At 53.8% G+C, this 12,191-nt stretch overlaps 3 protein-coding genes across 3 annotated transcripts; 1 reads left to right on the top strand and 2 right to left on the bottom strand.

The window, feature by feature from the left end:
- Positions 1–5,937: 5,937 nt before the first annotated feature.
- M431DRAFT_482610 (hypothetical protein) lies at positions 5,938–8,117 on the bottom strand (the record flags this gene model as incomplete). The annotated part of the gene is made up of 3 exons (XM_024916053.1): positions 5,938–7,349; positions 7,558–7,752; positions 8,096–8,117. 3 exons carry the CDS (start codon positions 8,115–8,117, stop codon positions 5,938–5,940), a joined length of 1,629 nt encoding a protein of 542 aa, XP_024773427.1.
- A 331-nt stretch (positions 8,118–8,448) lies between these two features.
- M431DRAFT_482609 (hypothetical protein) lies at positions 8,449–9,339 on the top strand (the record flags this gene model as incomplete). The annotated part of the gene is made up of 3 exons (XM_024916052.1): positions 8,449–8,930; positions 9,003–9,145; positions 9,206–9,339. 3 exons carry the CDS (start codon positions 8,449–8,451, stop codon positions 9,337–9,339), a joined length of 759 nt encoding a protein of 252 aa, XP_024773426.1.
- A 347-nt stretch (positions 9,340–9,686) lies between these two features.
- M431DRAFT_86996 (hypothetical protein) lies at positions 9,687–11,230 on the bottom strand (the record flags this gene model as incomplete). Its single annotated transcript, XM_024923749.1, has 2 exons — positions 9,687–10,776; positions 10,845–11,230. The coding sequence occupies 2 exons, from the start codon at positions 11,228–11,230 to the stop codon at positions 9,687–9,689; spliced, it is 1,476 nt and encodes a 491-aa protein (XP_024773425.1).
- Between the last annotated feature and the right edge of the window lie 961 nt (positions 11,231–12,191).

Here is a 12,191-nt window from a genome sequence, read left to right as displayed (position 1 = left end):
CTGGACTCTCTTGTGGTAAATGTCGTCCCAGTTGATGTTGCGGAAGAAGGGCTGGCTCATGATCTCCTGCGCGTCGGTAGGGCCGCTTCCGAGTCGCTGGTCGGGTTCTCGGGTGAGCAGTTTCTGAAGAATGGACACGGAATCCCTAGGCATGTGAATCGGGTAGAGGGGCTCATCAGCGAGAATGGCGTCGTAAATCTCGTCTTCGTCTTCACCTCGGAAGGGAGACTGCTGCAGAAGCATCTGGTAGATCAAGACTCCAAAGGCCCACCAGTCGACCGCGCGGCCATACTTCTTGTCCAACAAAATCTAGTCGGTTGATGTTAGCACTCATTGCAAAGACAACTAAAAAGGGGGGCGTGTGCTTCATACCTCAGGGGCCATGAACTCTGGAGTTCCGCAGAATGTGCTCGTCGTTGAGCCATACCACATGTCTTCCTTGCAAAGACCGTAATCGGCAATCTTGATGTGGCCATCGAGCGTCAACATGATGTTGTCGAGCTTCAAGTCACGGTAGATGACACCGTTCTCGTGGAAGTACTTGAGGGCCAAGCAGACTTCGGCAGCGTAAAACTGAGCTCGCTTGGTACCAAATTGGCCACGCTGGATGTGAAGCATCAAATCACCACCACTAATGTACTCCATCACAAAGTAGACACGGGTTTCGGTCTGGAAACAGGCATGCAGGTTGGTCAAGAACGGATGCCTCTCGCGGTTGGCAATGAGGAACACTCTCTTCTCCGACTTGATGCTCTCCACTTCGTCGTTCTCAATGATAAACTCCTTCTTAAGCACCTTGATGGCGAACAGTCGCCTAGATCGCTTCGTTTCTGCCAACATGACCTTACCAAAGTTACCTTTTCCAAGAACGGCAAGGAAGTTGAAGTGATCAAGACCAATACGCGCGCCGGTGCCAGGATCGGTGGCAGACGGCAGAGCCTTGCGCTGGGCACCTCCAGGCCCTGTGGCAGCTCCCTGAGGAGACACGGGGGACTGCGGCTTCGGGGCGGCAGGTTGCTGGTACTGGGGCTGGTTGGGTTGCGGCGGCAGCGCTTGTTGGGGGGGTGGCTGCTGAGGGGGCAACTGAGGAGGAGCCTGTTGCTGTTGTTGTTGCTGCTGAGGAGGAGGAGCAGGTCGTTGCTGAGCTGGCGGCTGGGCACCGAATCCCTGATCCACATTGGCATAGTCCGCCGGGTTGTACTTGTGGTGCTGGGGAGCTGCACCGCCATATCCTCCTTGAGCATATGGATCCTGCGGTGCGGTGTCGTATCCGGTGCGGCCCTGGGCGGCGGCCATGGCTGCGGTGGCCGCGGCGGCAGCAGAGAGGTCAGAGGGCGCACGGCCGGGGTGATCAGGTCGCTGAGGCGATGTCTGGTTAGCATACATGAGACGTGCTGCCTCGGTAGCCTCTGCGGAGGGGGTTCCGGGAGACGAGCCAGCACCCGCGCTCGAGAACGACGCAGATGATCCGTGGCCGGTGGTCGTCGGGCTCTTGCTGGCGCCAGATCGCAGCGTCTTTTCCGACAGCGACGTCGTCTTTTGCTGTCTCTGCTTCTGAACCCTTATACCCTCGAGGATTTGGTTGGCGACAGCCATGGACATGCCACAGAAGTCGGGAACCAGGTGGACACACTGGGCGTGACACGTGAGGCCACATTCTATCAAGCTGTTAGTCAAGTTTTCTCGGATGGAAGAAGTGAATACGAGTAGCATGGTGGCTTACCTGAACACTTTCGACAATTCTTTTTGCCAAAAGGCAGTATGTAACCGCAGTGACAGCACCAGTTGGCCGTGACGTTGGAAAAGGGTTGGAACCTGTGGGGAATGCGGTGGTTGATCTTTTCCTCGTCAGGATCGGTCTCAGCATTGCTCTTACTGATACACTTGGTAACAACGCTAGAGTAGCACTTGTTGTGACAAGTGTACTTGCAATCTTCGCACTGCATACCCGCGGAGTACTTAAGGAAATCTCCGCAGAGGGCACAGCGCATGATGTTGTAAAACTGGTGCTGGACAAACTTGTGGCCGAACATTTCGTGAACTTCCTCCTTGCGCTGTCGAACAGCACCCTTTCGGCCCAGACCGAGATCCACCTGCCTCTTGTCTCGGTTTTCCTTGACGAAACTGAATTCGAGTTGAATCTGTCCAGCCGGCTCGAGGTTGAACCAGCCATCGATGGGGCCAGTGACAACTTGAGGCTGAGGGCCCGGATCGCCAAATGGTGCTCCCTGACCCTGGCCACCGGGCGTCTGAGGGGCGCCACCTCCGAAAGATCCCTGGGTTGGGCTCATCGGGAACTGTGAGGGAGCTCCAGAGCTGCCCATTCTGTCAGCAGACACCCAGCCGGAGCTGTTCATCTCGGCCTCGATCCTCTTGCGGCGCATCTCCTCGACGATGTCGGATATTCGGACCCAGAGCATGGCAATGGGCATGGGGTGCTCGCCGGGCTTGTCGTAGATTGTGAGCTCAATCTCGTTGGCCTTGTCAACCTCAATGTTGTGATACTCAGCTTCCCAGCGGTCATTTCTCGAGGTTCTAGTTCGGGCCATGACAGTGTCCTCGACTTTAACGGCGACAAATGTTTCTGGACCCCGAGCAAATCTCCCGGTGGTGGCGTGATCCACGTCCTTGATGGCCACAACACGAATGGAAAGCTGACCGCTCAAAGGCTTGCGAAGGTTGGGCGTGTTGATGGAGTCGTCTGTGAGAAGAGAGAGTGTTAGTGAGTAATGGGCTCCTTGCCTCTTTGCATGCTGTACATACCATCCTGAGCATCAGACGAGTCCATGTCGACGTGCAGTTCCTCATATCTCTTCAATGCCTGCTTCAAGAGAAGGATCTTCTGCTTGCTCTCAACCCTACGAGCAGCCGCATCTGCCTTGCTCTTCCTGTCGCCTTCCATGCCATACAGCTGCACCATTTTCTCAACCCCCTTGAGGTATTGCTCTTCGACATTGAGCTTGAACTGGATCTGCGAGAGCATGTGCTGGATTCGAGGGCCGAGGTAGGGGGTATCATACTTGATCAGATCTGCACGCAAGATGGAGCTCGTTAGCCACAGCTCATATCCCATGGAGAAGAAGAGGGGAAGGCGGGGGGAGACGGGAGACAAAAAGGACGGGGGATACGAGGTGAGGGCAGTAGAAGCTCTCTGTAGAACGCACCTAGCTTGGTGAAGTTGGGCCGAGCTTTGGAGGCAGCTCCAGGGCCCGGAGCGCCAAAGTTGGGTCGAGGGGGCGACATGTCGGGCGGCCCAGCCTGGCCCTGCTGGCCATAAGACGCCTGGTCTCCCCATGACGACGAGGCATCTTTGGGCGGTGGAGGGGGAGCGCCGGCGTCGTCGCCGCCCAGAGACATGCCCTCGACGCCCTGGCCGACCCTCCGCATCTGGATATCCCGCAGCTTCTCCTCGAAGAACTGCAGGTTTCGGCGGCCATCGCGCATCTGGGAGTCGAGCCGAGAGCGCACCGCCTCGTTGTTGGTCTGCGAACGCATGGCATTGGCGGCGTTGATCAGAGCCTTCTCCCGCTCAATCTTCTTGTTGATGCTCTGGATTGCCTCGTCCTCATTCATGGCGGCGGTGCGGGGAGCGCGATTCGTACGCGCAAGACGGTCTGGTGATGGTGAGGAGAGAAGAGGAGGAGGAGGATCCGAGTGGAGAGAGAAAAAAAAACAAGCGGCTCCACGACTAGATGCACGACGGGAGCGGCCGGGCAAGGCGAGGGAGGTGGAATAAGAAGCTGCTGGGCGAGATGCCTGGGGAGCGGCAGGACAGAGAGTCTTGCGGTGGGAAGAGGGAAAAAAATAAAAAGGCCAAGGTGCCTGGCCTGTCAAAGGTGGTGTTTTGTGGATGTCGTCAGTGATGGGGGGGAGTCGCTAGGCATGTGGCGGGGTTTTGATGGCCAATGTCGGGCGGTTTTGCGGCACTGACACTAACTGACAGTGGAGGGCCCTAAAGGCAGCAGCCAGCAGCGGTGATGAGATGCTGCTACGATGGGGGCTGTTGGATGGACTGAAATCTACCCGACATGAACCGTATCTAGTGCTGGTGCTGATCTTTAAAACTCGTGTATCTAAGATGTACAGTGCATATATGTCGAGACTCTTTGCGTTACAGCCACCGCTTGGGGTGCTTCTTCATAGGACTCCATATCTAGGGAAAACTGGGCTTTGCCTCGTCGTCTTGACCTCTGCCGACTAAGGCCGCAACGTTTGAGAAACTAGCCGAAGCCCCCTTTCAGCTATGAGAAGCAACTCATGATTCGTTACAAATAGCATCAATATATTATTCTATGCCGTTCTTTACGATGGAGCAGCGGCCGTCCCTTGCTACAATCATTCCGTAATTACCAAACAGTTACCAAGCATGTCGGCCTCCTACCATATTTGGTGCCTGGTCCAGTCGGGCTCCTATCTAAGGCAATATGTGATTCCACATCACAAACGTCGCCTCACCTCGGCCAAGCTAACGGTAACGGCAACAGCCTACCCTGCATAAACCGAGAAACAAGACGTGTCTGAGACAATTGCAGCCGGGACAACACGTAACATGGATCTACGGCCCTTGAGAAGAAGCTACGGCATTCGATATTAGTTACCATTAAATCGTTTGACAAATATTTAGTGCTGAGTGCTGAGTAGCACCTTGTCCGACCTTATACTGGGGATTATGATGCAACAGCTTTACTTAGACTTGGACCATATACGCATCAATAAACTCTAAAGCAAACAAAAGTTTGAGCCCTTCATGAGAGAACCTTGAAATTTGGCTGCAGCTATTGATACCATGCCACGCAATTCATAGCAGCTTATCAACGCACAAAGCATCTTCAAACGTCTGATCAGTCACAAAGAAAGGCGGCCTCTCGTATAAAACAACAAAGCCATCCAGCCAAATACGACATTCCATTCCCATTCAACCTGCTCCACGTGACGCCTCATCCCATCCATCCATTCGATCTCACCAAGGAGAACAAAGATCAATGGCGATCGGCCTGTGAAAAAATCACACCAACCCCCTAACCCAAACTTTATTTCACTACGAAGCTCCGAGAGCGAATGAAGAGCAATCCCAACGGCGGGGGGGTTGCATTAGAACGAAGCTTTTCGCTTTGTGCAACTCCCGTATGGTAGCAAATCCAAAAGCCTCCTCGGTTCCCAAAGCACAAACCGAAACCGAGTGAAAAAAGAGAAAAAAGTCCTAGCAGCTCTAGCTTGGAAGTCCTAGATTTGTCTCTCCCAGCATTGGCCCTTTTTTTTTTTGCTAGGACATGGGGTTGCACCGACCGGAATGACGTTGCTCCATGCTATTTTTGCAAGGCTTGTGTCCGGTGCTGAATGGCTTGTGCGGTGCCTTTTGACATTTGCCATGGCGCTTCTCTTAGGTCATACTAGCAGTAATTGTCGTTCAGTTCTTTGTTAGTGCTTGGTGAGAGGCAGTGGCAGACCGGACTCTCGCAACGAGATCCGGACGAGGCTGCGGTGGCTGGAGAAGTTTGGGGCAAAGCTGAGCGGCCGCTTATTATGCCGTCGGTGAGCTCGAGAGAGATCGATTGACTGCCTCATGTCAAGTTAGTAGCATCAGCCTGAAGCTGTCTGGTAATAAGCAACAAAGCACTTTGGAATCTCTGCCACCGCCACCAAAGCCATGACCAGCACCTCCACCAACCTCATCGCCACTTCATTCAAACAGCCTTGCCATCAAGTATCCAAGTCTTTGTTGTCATAAAGAAAATGCATTTTTTGGGCCTCATAGCAGCCTTCCCATTGTACAAAGAGCCCTTCCCCGGATGTACATAGTAATTCGTGCCCGGCTATCCGCTCCGCTGCGCTATATGTGTCTAAAGCTCCTTGTTATATCCCTCAAGGCCCATATGGTTCTGTGTCTATATTACATCAAAGAGTCGAATCGTTAGAATACATGTCTATCCATCTCCTTCATTTACTACTTCGAAACAACGCTCCCATGCGCCATGTGATGAATATGCCAGTGATGAGGCCCTCCAGCACCAGGGCGGATGCGTCTCGCATGCGCATGTCTACCTGGCGCTCGCTAATCAGGTATTCGAAACCCGCCCTCCACACCTCAAGGTCAGTTATAAGAGCCTTCCACCGTGACAGAAGATCTTTCAATTCCTGGAAGCTGGAAATCCAAACCGCAGACATGGTGGTCTGCCAAACAGCCCTGATCTTGGTCAGGCTGAGAAGCTTCTGGGCTTCCTTTTCACGAGCCTTGACCCTATCGACCTCGGCGGCCGCGGCCACCTGGTCGAGGTTGGCCTTGATAACGGCCAGCTCGGTCTGAACTTCGTCTAGGACTCGCTTCTCCTCTGCCACGACGCCCTTGACTAGTCTTTTCCTCTTCCAGGGCTCGGCAACAAACTGGAGAACGACAAAGAGGATGAAGTTCATGCCCATCAGGCCCCAGGTACCCCAGGTCGAGGCCCTTCGGATCCGGTCGCTCCAAATCTGCTCTTCATGGTAACGTTTCAGGATGCCGGCGCTGAGCTTCTGGCTGAGCTTCTGCTCGTCGGACTCGGCCTCGGTCAAGTTTTCCTGTGCGGTAACGACCTCGCCCTCCAGGACGTGGTCTGTGCGGTACAATTCTGTAAAGCGTTCAAGATCTGATGGTGTCCATGTATCCTTGCGAGCAAGCAACGTCGTCACCTCACGCTGAGTCGACGCTCGCTTGTTATTTGATGTCTTGTATGCCTGTCTGGCCGCCCGCACACGGGCCTGGGCCTCGGCCAAGCCAGTCTCGAGCTGCTCATTCTCCACCTTGATGGCTTCGATGCCAGTGTAGCCGGTGATCTCGTTGAGCTTCTGCGAGGCATTGAGAACCTTTGACTGAACATTGTCCATGATGCCGCTGAATTTCTTGGTGAGGGCACTCCGGCGCTCCTCAGATATCGATGGCAGCTCCAGCCAGCTTGGCCGGGACCACGAAGGACCGGCGGCGGCGGGGGGTTCGGTAGATGCATTTTTCGCGGTTGCAGCCGGTTTGTCGGCTGCTTTGGGGGCGGATTGAGGGGGAACGGGGGGTTTGTCGGCGTCGTTGGGAGGCTGAGAAGAGTAGAAGCGAGGGAAGACGATGGTCTGGACATGGCAACGCTTGCAGGCCGTCGAGGGCCATCGGGCTGTGGTGATGCCGCTGGGTGCAGGCCTTGCTGCCAGCTCCAGCCCTATCCTGCCATGTCTCCAGACAGCACGGCCAAACGGCTGCATATCTGCCAGCGCAGGGCCAAGAAGCCTCTGCACCGCTGTTTTTCTTTGTTCCTCAAGGGCTCGAACCGCCGGATGTCGGTGCAGCTTCCGGGGTTGGTAGGAGGGGGATTTTCTCCAGGTCTCAACTATTTTTTTTCAGCGTAGCCGAGACACAGACAAATTGCTAGGCTGGGCTGGGATTTGTCTTAGTCTGGCCCCTTTGCCTTGACACCCAAAGCCGTAAATCGTCGGGGCAATGAAGAGAAGGAAAAACAGAAAAAAAGAAAAAAGAAAAAGAAAAGAAAAAGAGTAGTGCTCCTCCACCCTACCAATTGACAGTCGTGGCCAGCTTACAGGCCCAGGCGTGAGCGATAATGTTCCCGTTGCCTCCACCTTTGAAAAGACAAGCCCAGACAGCTTCCCCGGCTGAGCCCGGGTCTTTGGGCCGATCTCGACGACGGGCTGGTTTTTTGGTGTAGACCGCCTTCGCAAAAATTCGCGCGCCGATTGTTGGCACCGCATGTGAGCGGCTTAGTGGGTTTGTGCTGTCTGTATAAATGCGGGTGCCAGAAGTGGTGGCCGGGGGAAGGAATTGACATTTGTTTATGGAATTGATTTTTGTTGAAAGTGACTATATACATGTTTTCAATTGGAAAATAAACAAGATATTCATATTGATGCCACGCAGTAGAATTAGAGTCTGGCATTGACAACAGGATCCATCCATCACTGAAACTCAATTCAACGAAACCACATGGATGTGTGCCGTCTGCCAGAAGGCCTATTTCGGGCTTCTAGCGCCCTGGCGGGGCTCGCGGCCCCTGTCCCTTGTACCTTGACCACTGAGGCGGGGCATCTCAGCGAGGTGAAGCCGCCAGAAATGACGACACACAGCGGACGCGGGATTGATCCATGGATAGTTGGCAGATCGGCGCTGCGCCAGGAGGGATTTTCACCAAAAATCAACAGGGGATGGCGATTTGCATTCAAACTTTTATTTAGACTCCTTTTATTCTTTTTCGTACTATATTTACTATATTTCCCCTTCTTCTCTTTTCCTTCTTGGCCGAGCGTTGTCATCTTCCATCCCCCTCTTCTCCTCATACTTCCCCCGGGCTGCCAATCTTATCGCCGCCAAAAAAACTGCCCCTCCATCTATCTGCCCCTCCAGATTTCCCCTTCTCTCCTCGCCTCTTCATCTTCACCTTTCAATATCCCTAATTCAACCCCCCCAGATCCTCCAAAATGGGCTCCGTCGCAAACGACATTCCGGCCATGGCCACCAACCCAAAGTTCATCTTCTTCACCGACTTCGACGGCACCGTCACAACCGCCGATTCAAACGACTACATGACGGACAACTTGGGCTACGGCGCCGAGAAGCGCAAGCAGGGCAACGCCGACACGCTCCACGGCCGAGTCAACTTTCGCGATTCATTCCGCGAGATGCTGGACAGCGTCACGACGCCCTTCCCTGAGTGCGTCGACATCCTTCTGGCCAACATTAAGCTCGATCCCGGCTTCAAGGACTTTTACAACTGGGCCCAGGACAACAACGTCCCGATTGTCATTCTCAGCGGAGGCATGGAGCCTGTTATTCGGGCGCTTCTGGACAAGCTGCTGGGGCCTGGGTGGGATATCCAGATTGTGAGCAACTTTGTGCGGGCGAGGGAGGGAAAGAGCCTCAACGACGTTGGTGGCTGGGAGATTATCTTCCGCGATGACAGGTGAGGACTCATAACTCCGATGCGATCTAATATTAGATCATTCTTCGTACTGGTATTGACAAGATGACGCAGTATCCACGGCCACGACAAGTCCATTGAGATCCGCAAGTACTCGAGCCTTCCCAACAGACCAACCATGTTCTACGCCGGCGACGGTGTCTCCGATCTGTCTGCCGCCAAGGAGACTGATCTGCTCTTTGCAAAGGCCGGAAAGGGTGCGTTTCATCTTTCCAATTCTTACTGCCGGTAATACTGATGTTAACATTTGTGAACAGACTTGGTGACTTGGTGCGAGAACGAAAACGTCCCCTTTGTCACATTCAACGACTGGACAAGCATCACCCAGACAGTCAAGGACATTGCTGCCGGCAACATTACCGTCCAAGACGCGGCCAAGGGTCGCATTTAACTTTACGATTTGAACGACTTTTTATTTTCGAACAATTTATTTGGATGACCACTTTACACAATGGATGTTGATAAATGTTTAGTTGGGTTGATTGGATACCATATAGAGAAGGTATATGAAGGTATAGATTTCTTGGGAGACTTCAAAAAAGAACGGTAGCTTAGATTCTCTATAGAAAGGATAGACGAACAAGCCGCATAGACTCGTTAATAGTATACTGGTTTTGATATTGGTATTGCTTCATCGCTTCGCATTATCCCCTGCCCTTTCAAATAAACAAACTCCATATACGCCGTTTCCTCCTTTCCCCCCACTTCATCACAGATAGATCCTTTTTGCATCCCCAATCACTTCTTCTCCTTCGTCTCAGCCGGAATGCCATACCAGCACAGCAGCATCACGACAAACAAGAAAATCACAATCGGATGCAACACCCACGTCCCAACCGCCTGCGCCAACAACCCCGTCACAAACGGCGCCACCGCACCTCCCAAGCTCCCAAACGCGCTGATGGCCCCCATCCCGCTCAAAATATCCCGGTGAGACATGCCGCGCATGAAGACGGCCGCCGCGCACGGGTAGATTGGACCCAGCAGCAGGCCGACGAAGCTGACGGCCACGGCGTCGCCCACGACGTTGGGCACGAACCAGACCAGGAACTGGAATGCTAGGGCGCCCGCGACGAGGCCGTAGACAAAGACCTTTTCGCCGAAGCGCGCGGCCGGGCCGGAGAGGAAGAAGCGGCCGATGGTGATGCCGGCCCAGAAACCGGCCGAGACGTAGCCGACGGAGGATGGGTCGCCGCCGCGGGAGTTGATGAGGAAGGAGATGACCCAGCCGGAGATGGACACCTCGGCACCCTGGTAGGCGAAGATGAAGGTTGATCCGAGTAGCACGATGCGCAGCTTCACGGCGGCAAACATGCCTAGGAAGGCCGAGTTGTCTGGCGTGGCCTCTCTCTCGCGGACCGCGGGGCTTTGCTCCTTTTCGAACCGCCAGAAAGCCCACGCTGAGAGTGTCATGGTGATGAAGCCGATTCCCATGGTCAGGATATAGTAATGATTCCACGCCGTGTGTGCCACGGTAACCATGGCCGTGGCAATCAAGGGGCCTGAAGTGCCTCCAATGCCATAACTCCCATGCAGCAGCCCCAGCATGATGGTGCTGTTCTGCAGACTGCCGCAGAAAATGTTGGCCATGGCGATGTTAATAGCGATGCCCAGGCCGACGAAGAAAAAGGCCGCCACGACGACGCCAAAGGGCGCGGCAACGACGAGAGGGATGTAGGCGCATGCCATGAGCATCTGGCCGATGCCGAGGAGTCTTGCACGGCCCAGCCTCGCACGAAGTGTGTCCAGGAAGACGGCGGCGAAGATGAAGCCTAGGGCTTGGCCGACGAAGATGAGAGATACGATGGCGTATCCGATTTCATAGTGTCTTTGATTGACGTCTTGTTAGCCCTTGGTCTTCCTTTTCACAGGTTTACAAAGACGATTGGACCTCACCTTTCCATGTAAGGAATCAGAGCACCGGCGGCACTGTCACTCAATGCATTGCCAAAGTTGATCAGACACACAGAGAGCAGTCTGAAGCGATTCATATACGGCTCCCATACACTGGGAATCACTTCAACAGCGTCAACTTCGAGCACCGGACTCGCCGGACGACTTCTCTCAAGATCGGCGTCTTCTGTCCTGGGGGTGACTACACCAGAGGCGAATCCATCACTACGAGACGCTCTTCGCACATTGACGATATCTTCCTGGAATGGGCCGCTGGAATAGGTCCTCTGGTAGGTCTTTTCCGGGGCTGTGAGTGGCCTGGTCGCCTCGTCGGGGGTGGAGGGGCCGGATTGGATCTCCACGAGGTTTCGCAAGAGGATTGCGTCCATGGTGGAGAAATGTGCTTTGACAAAACAATGGGAACAGCAATTGAGGTTAGTTGTTATGCTTAAAATATTTGATGAACAAATTCACTTTTGCAAAGGTGAGAGCAATTTGATTAAGGAGCCCCAAGGTGAGCTCCAGCAAAGCTGAGCAGAGCTTCCTCGCCCATCTTTTATACGCCGTCCAGCTACAGCAGACAACTCAAAACATACTGTACCTAGGTAAACAGTGTTGCAATGGCCCAATTTTCCAACAGGTCTCGTGGACCGATAAGCTCTGCTAGTGGAATGCCCAATTACGGGAATCCATGCTGGGGGAAAAAAGCCATCGTGCCGGAGTTTGGGGGCCCTTTACGGGATTGTGGTGAAAAGTACTCCGTAATAAAGAAGCTTCTGCTGCGGGTCTCCCAACGATATCGGCTGCGGCCCTCCGTGAGCCGGGCAAGCGAAACAGCCCGCTTAATTTGCAATGGGAAAGGTGTGCCTGATGTTCTCTTCACACGGAGCCCTTGCTAGTGGCTTGTATAGCCCGATGTTCGACCGCTGTCCCGAGAACGGGTGGCTTGAGGGGGTGATGGTGTACTGATGGTGTACGTGATCTCGACGAGATTGGCAGTGCCTTGTTGCAAGCCATCCTGCGGCACCGTTTAGCCCGGTGAGTCAACGCAGCTGGGTGAACGCCAAAATGCCTAAAAAGGACATTATAAATCCATTGTACGATAGTCTATTGCTTGGCTGCAAAAGTAGATTAAGTAAAAATTCCCCGGCATTTCTCCCATTGGGGCGTCTAGCATTGCGCCTCTGAAGCGAATTGTTTTGTAATGGATTCTTATGGCCCCCAGTTAATCCATCCCAGCTATGTTATGGACCCTGAAAGCGGTCTCGCCCAAGACGGAAATACCGCGGCGGATAGTATCCAAGAGCCGGGAGGTGGAAGGTTTTTTCCTTATCGAGGAGCTTGTCGTTC

Source organism: Trichoderma harzianum (assembly GCF_003025095.1).
Source record: "Trichoderma harzianum CBS 226.95 unplaced genomic scaffold M431scaffold_7, whole genome shotgun sequence".
In the NCBI taxonomy this organism is placed as follows: Eukaryota; Fungi; Ascomycota; class Sordariomycetes; order Hypocreales; family Hypocreaceae; genus Trichoderma; species Trichoderma harzianum.
The sequence above is the reverse complement of the archived record's forward strand: the minus strand, read 5'-3'. Positions and strand labels throughout refer to the sequence as shown.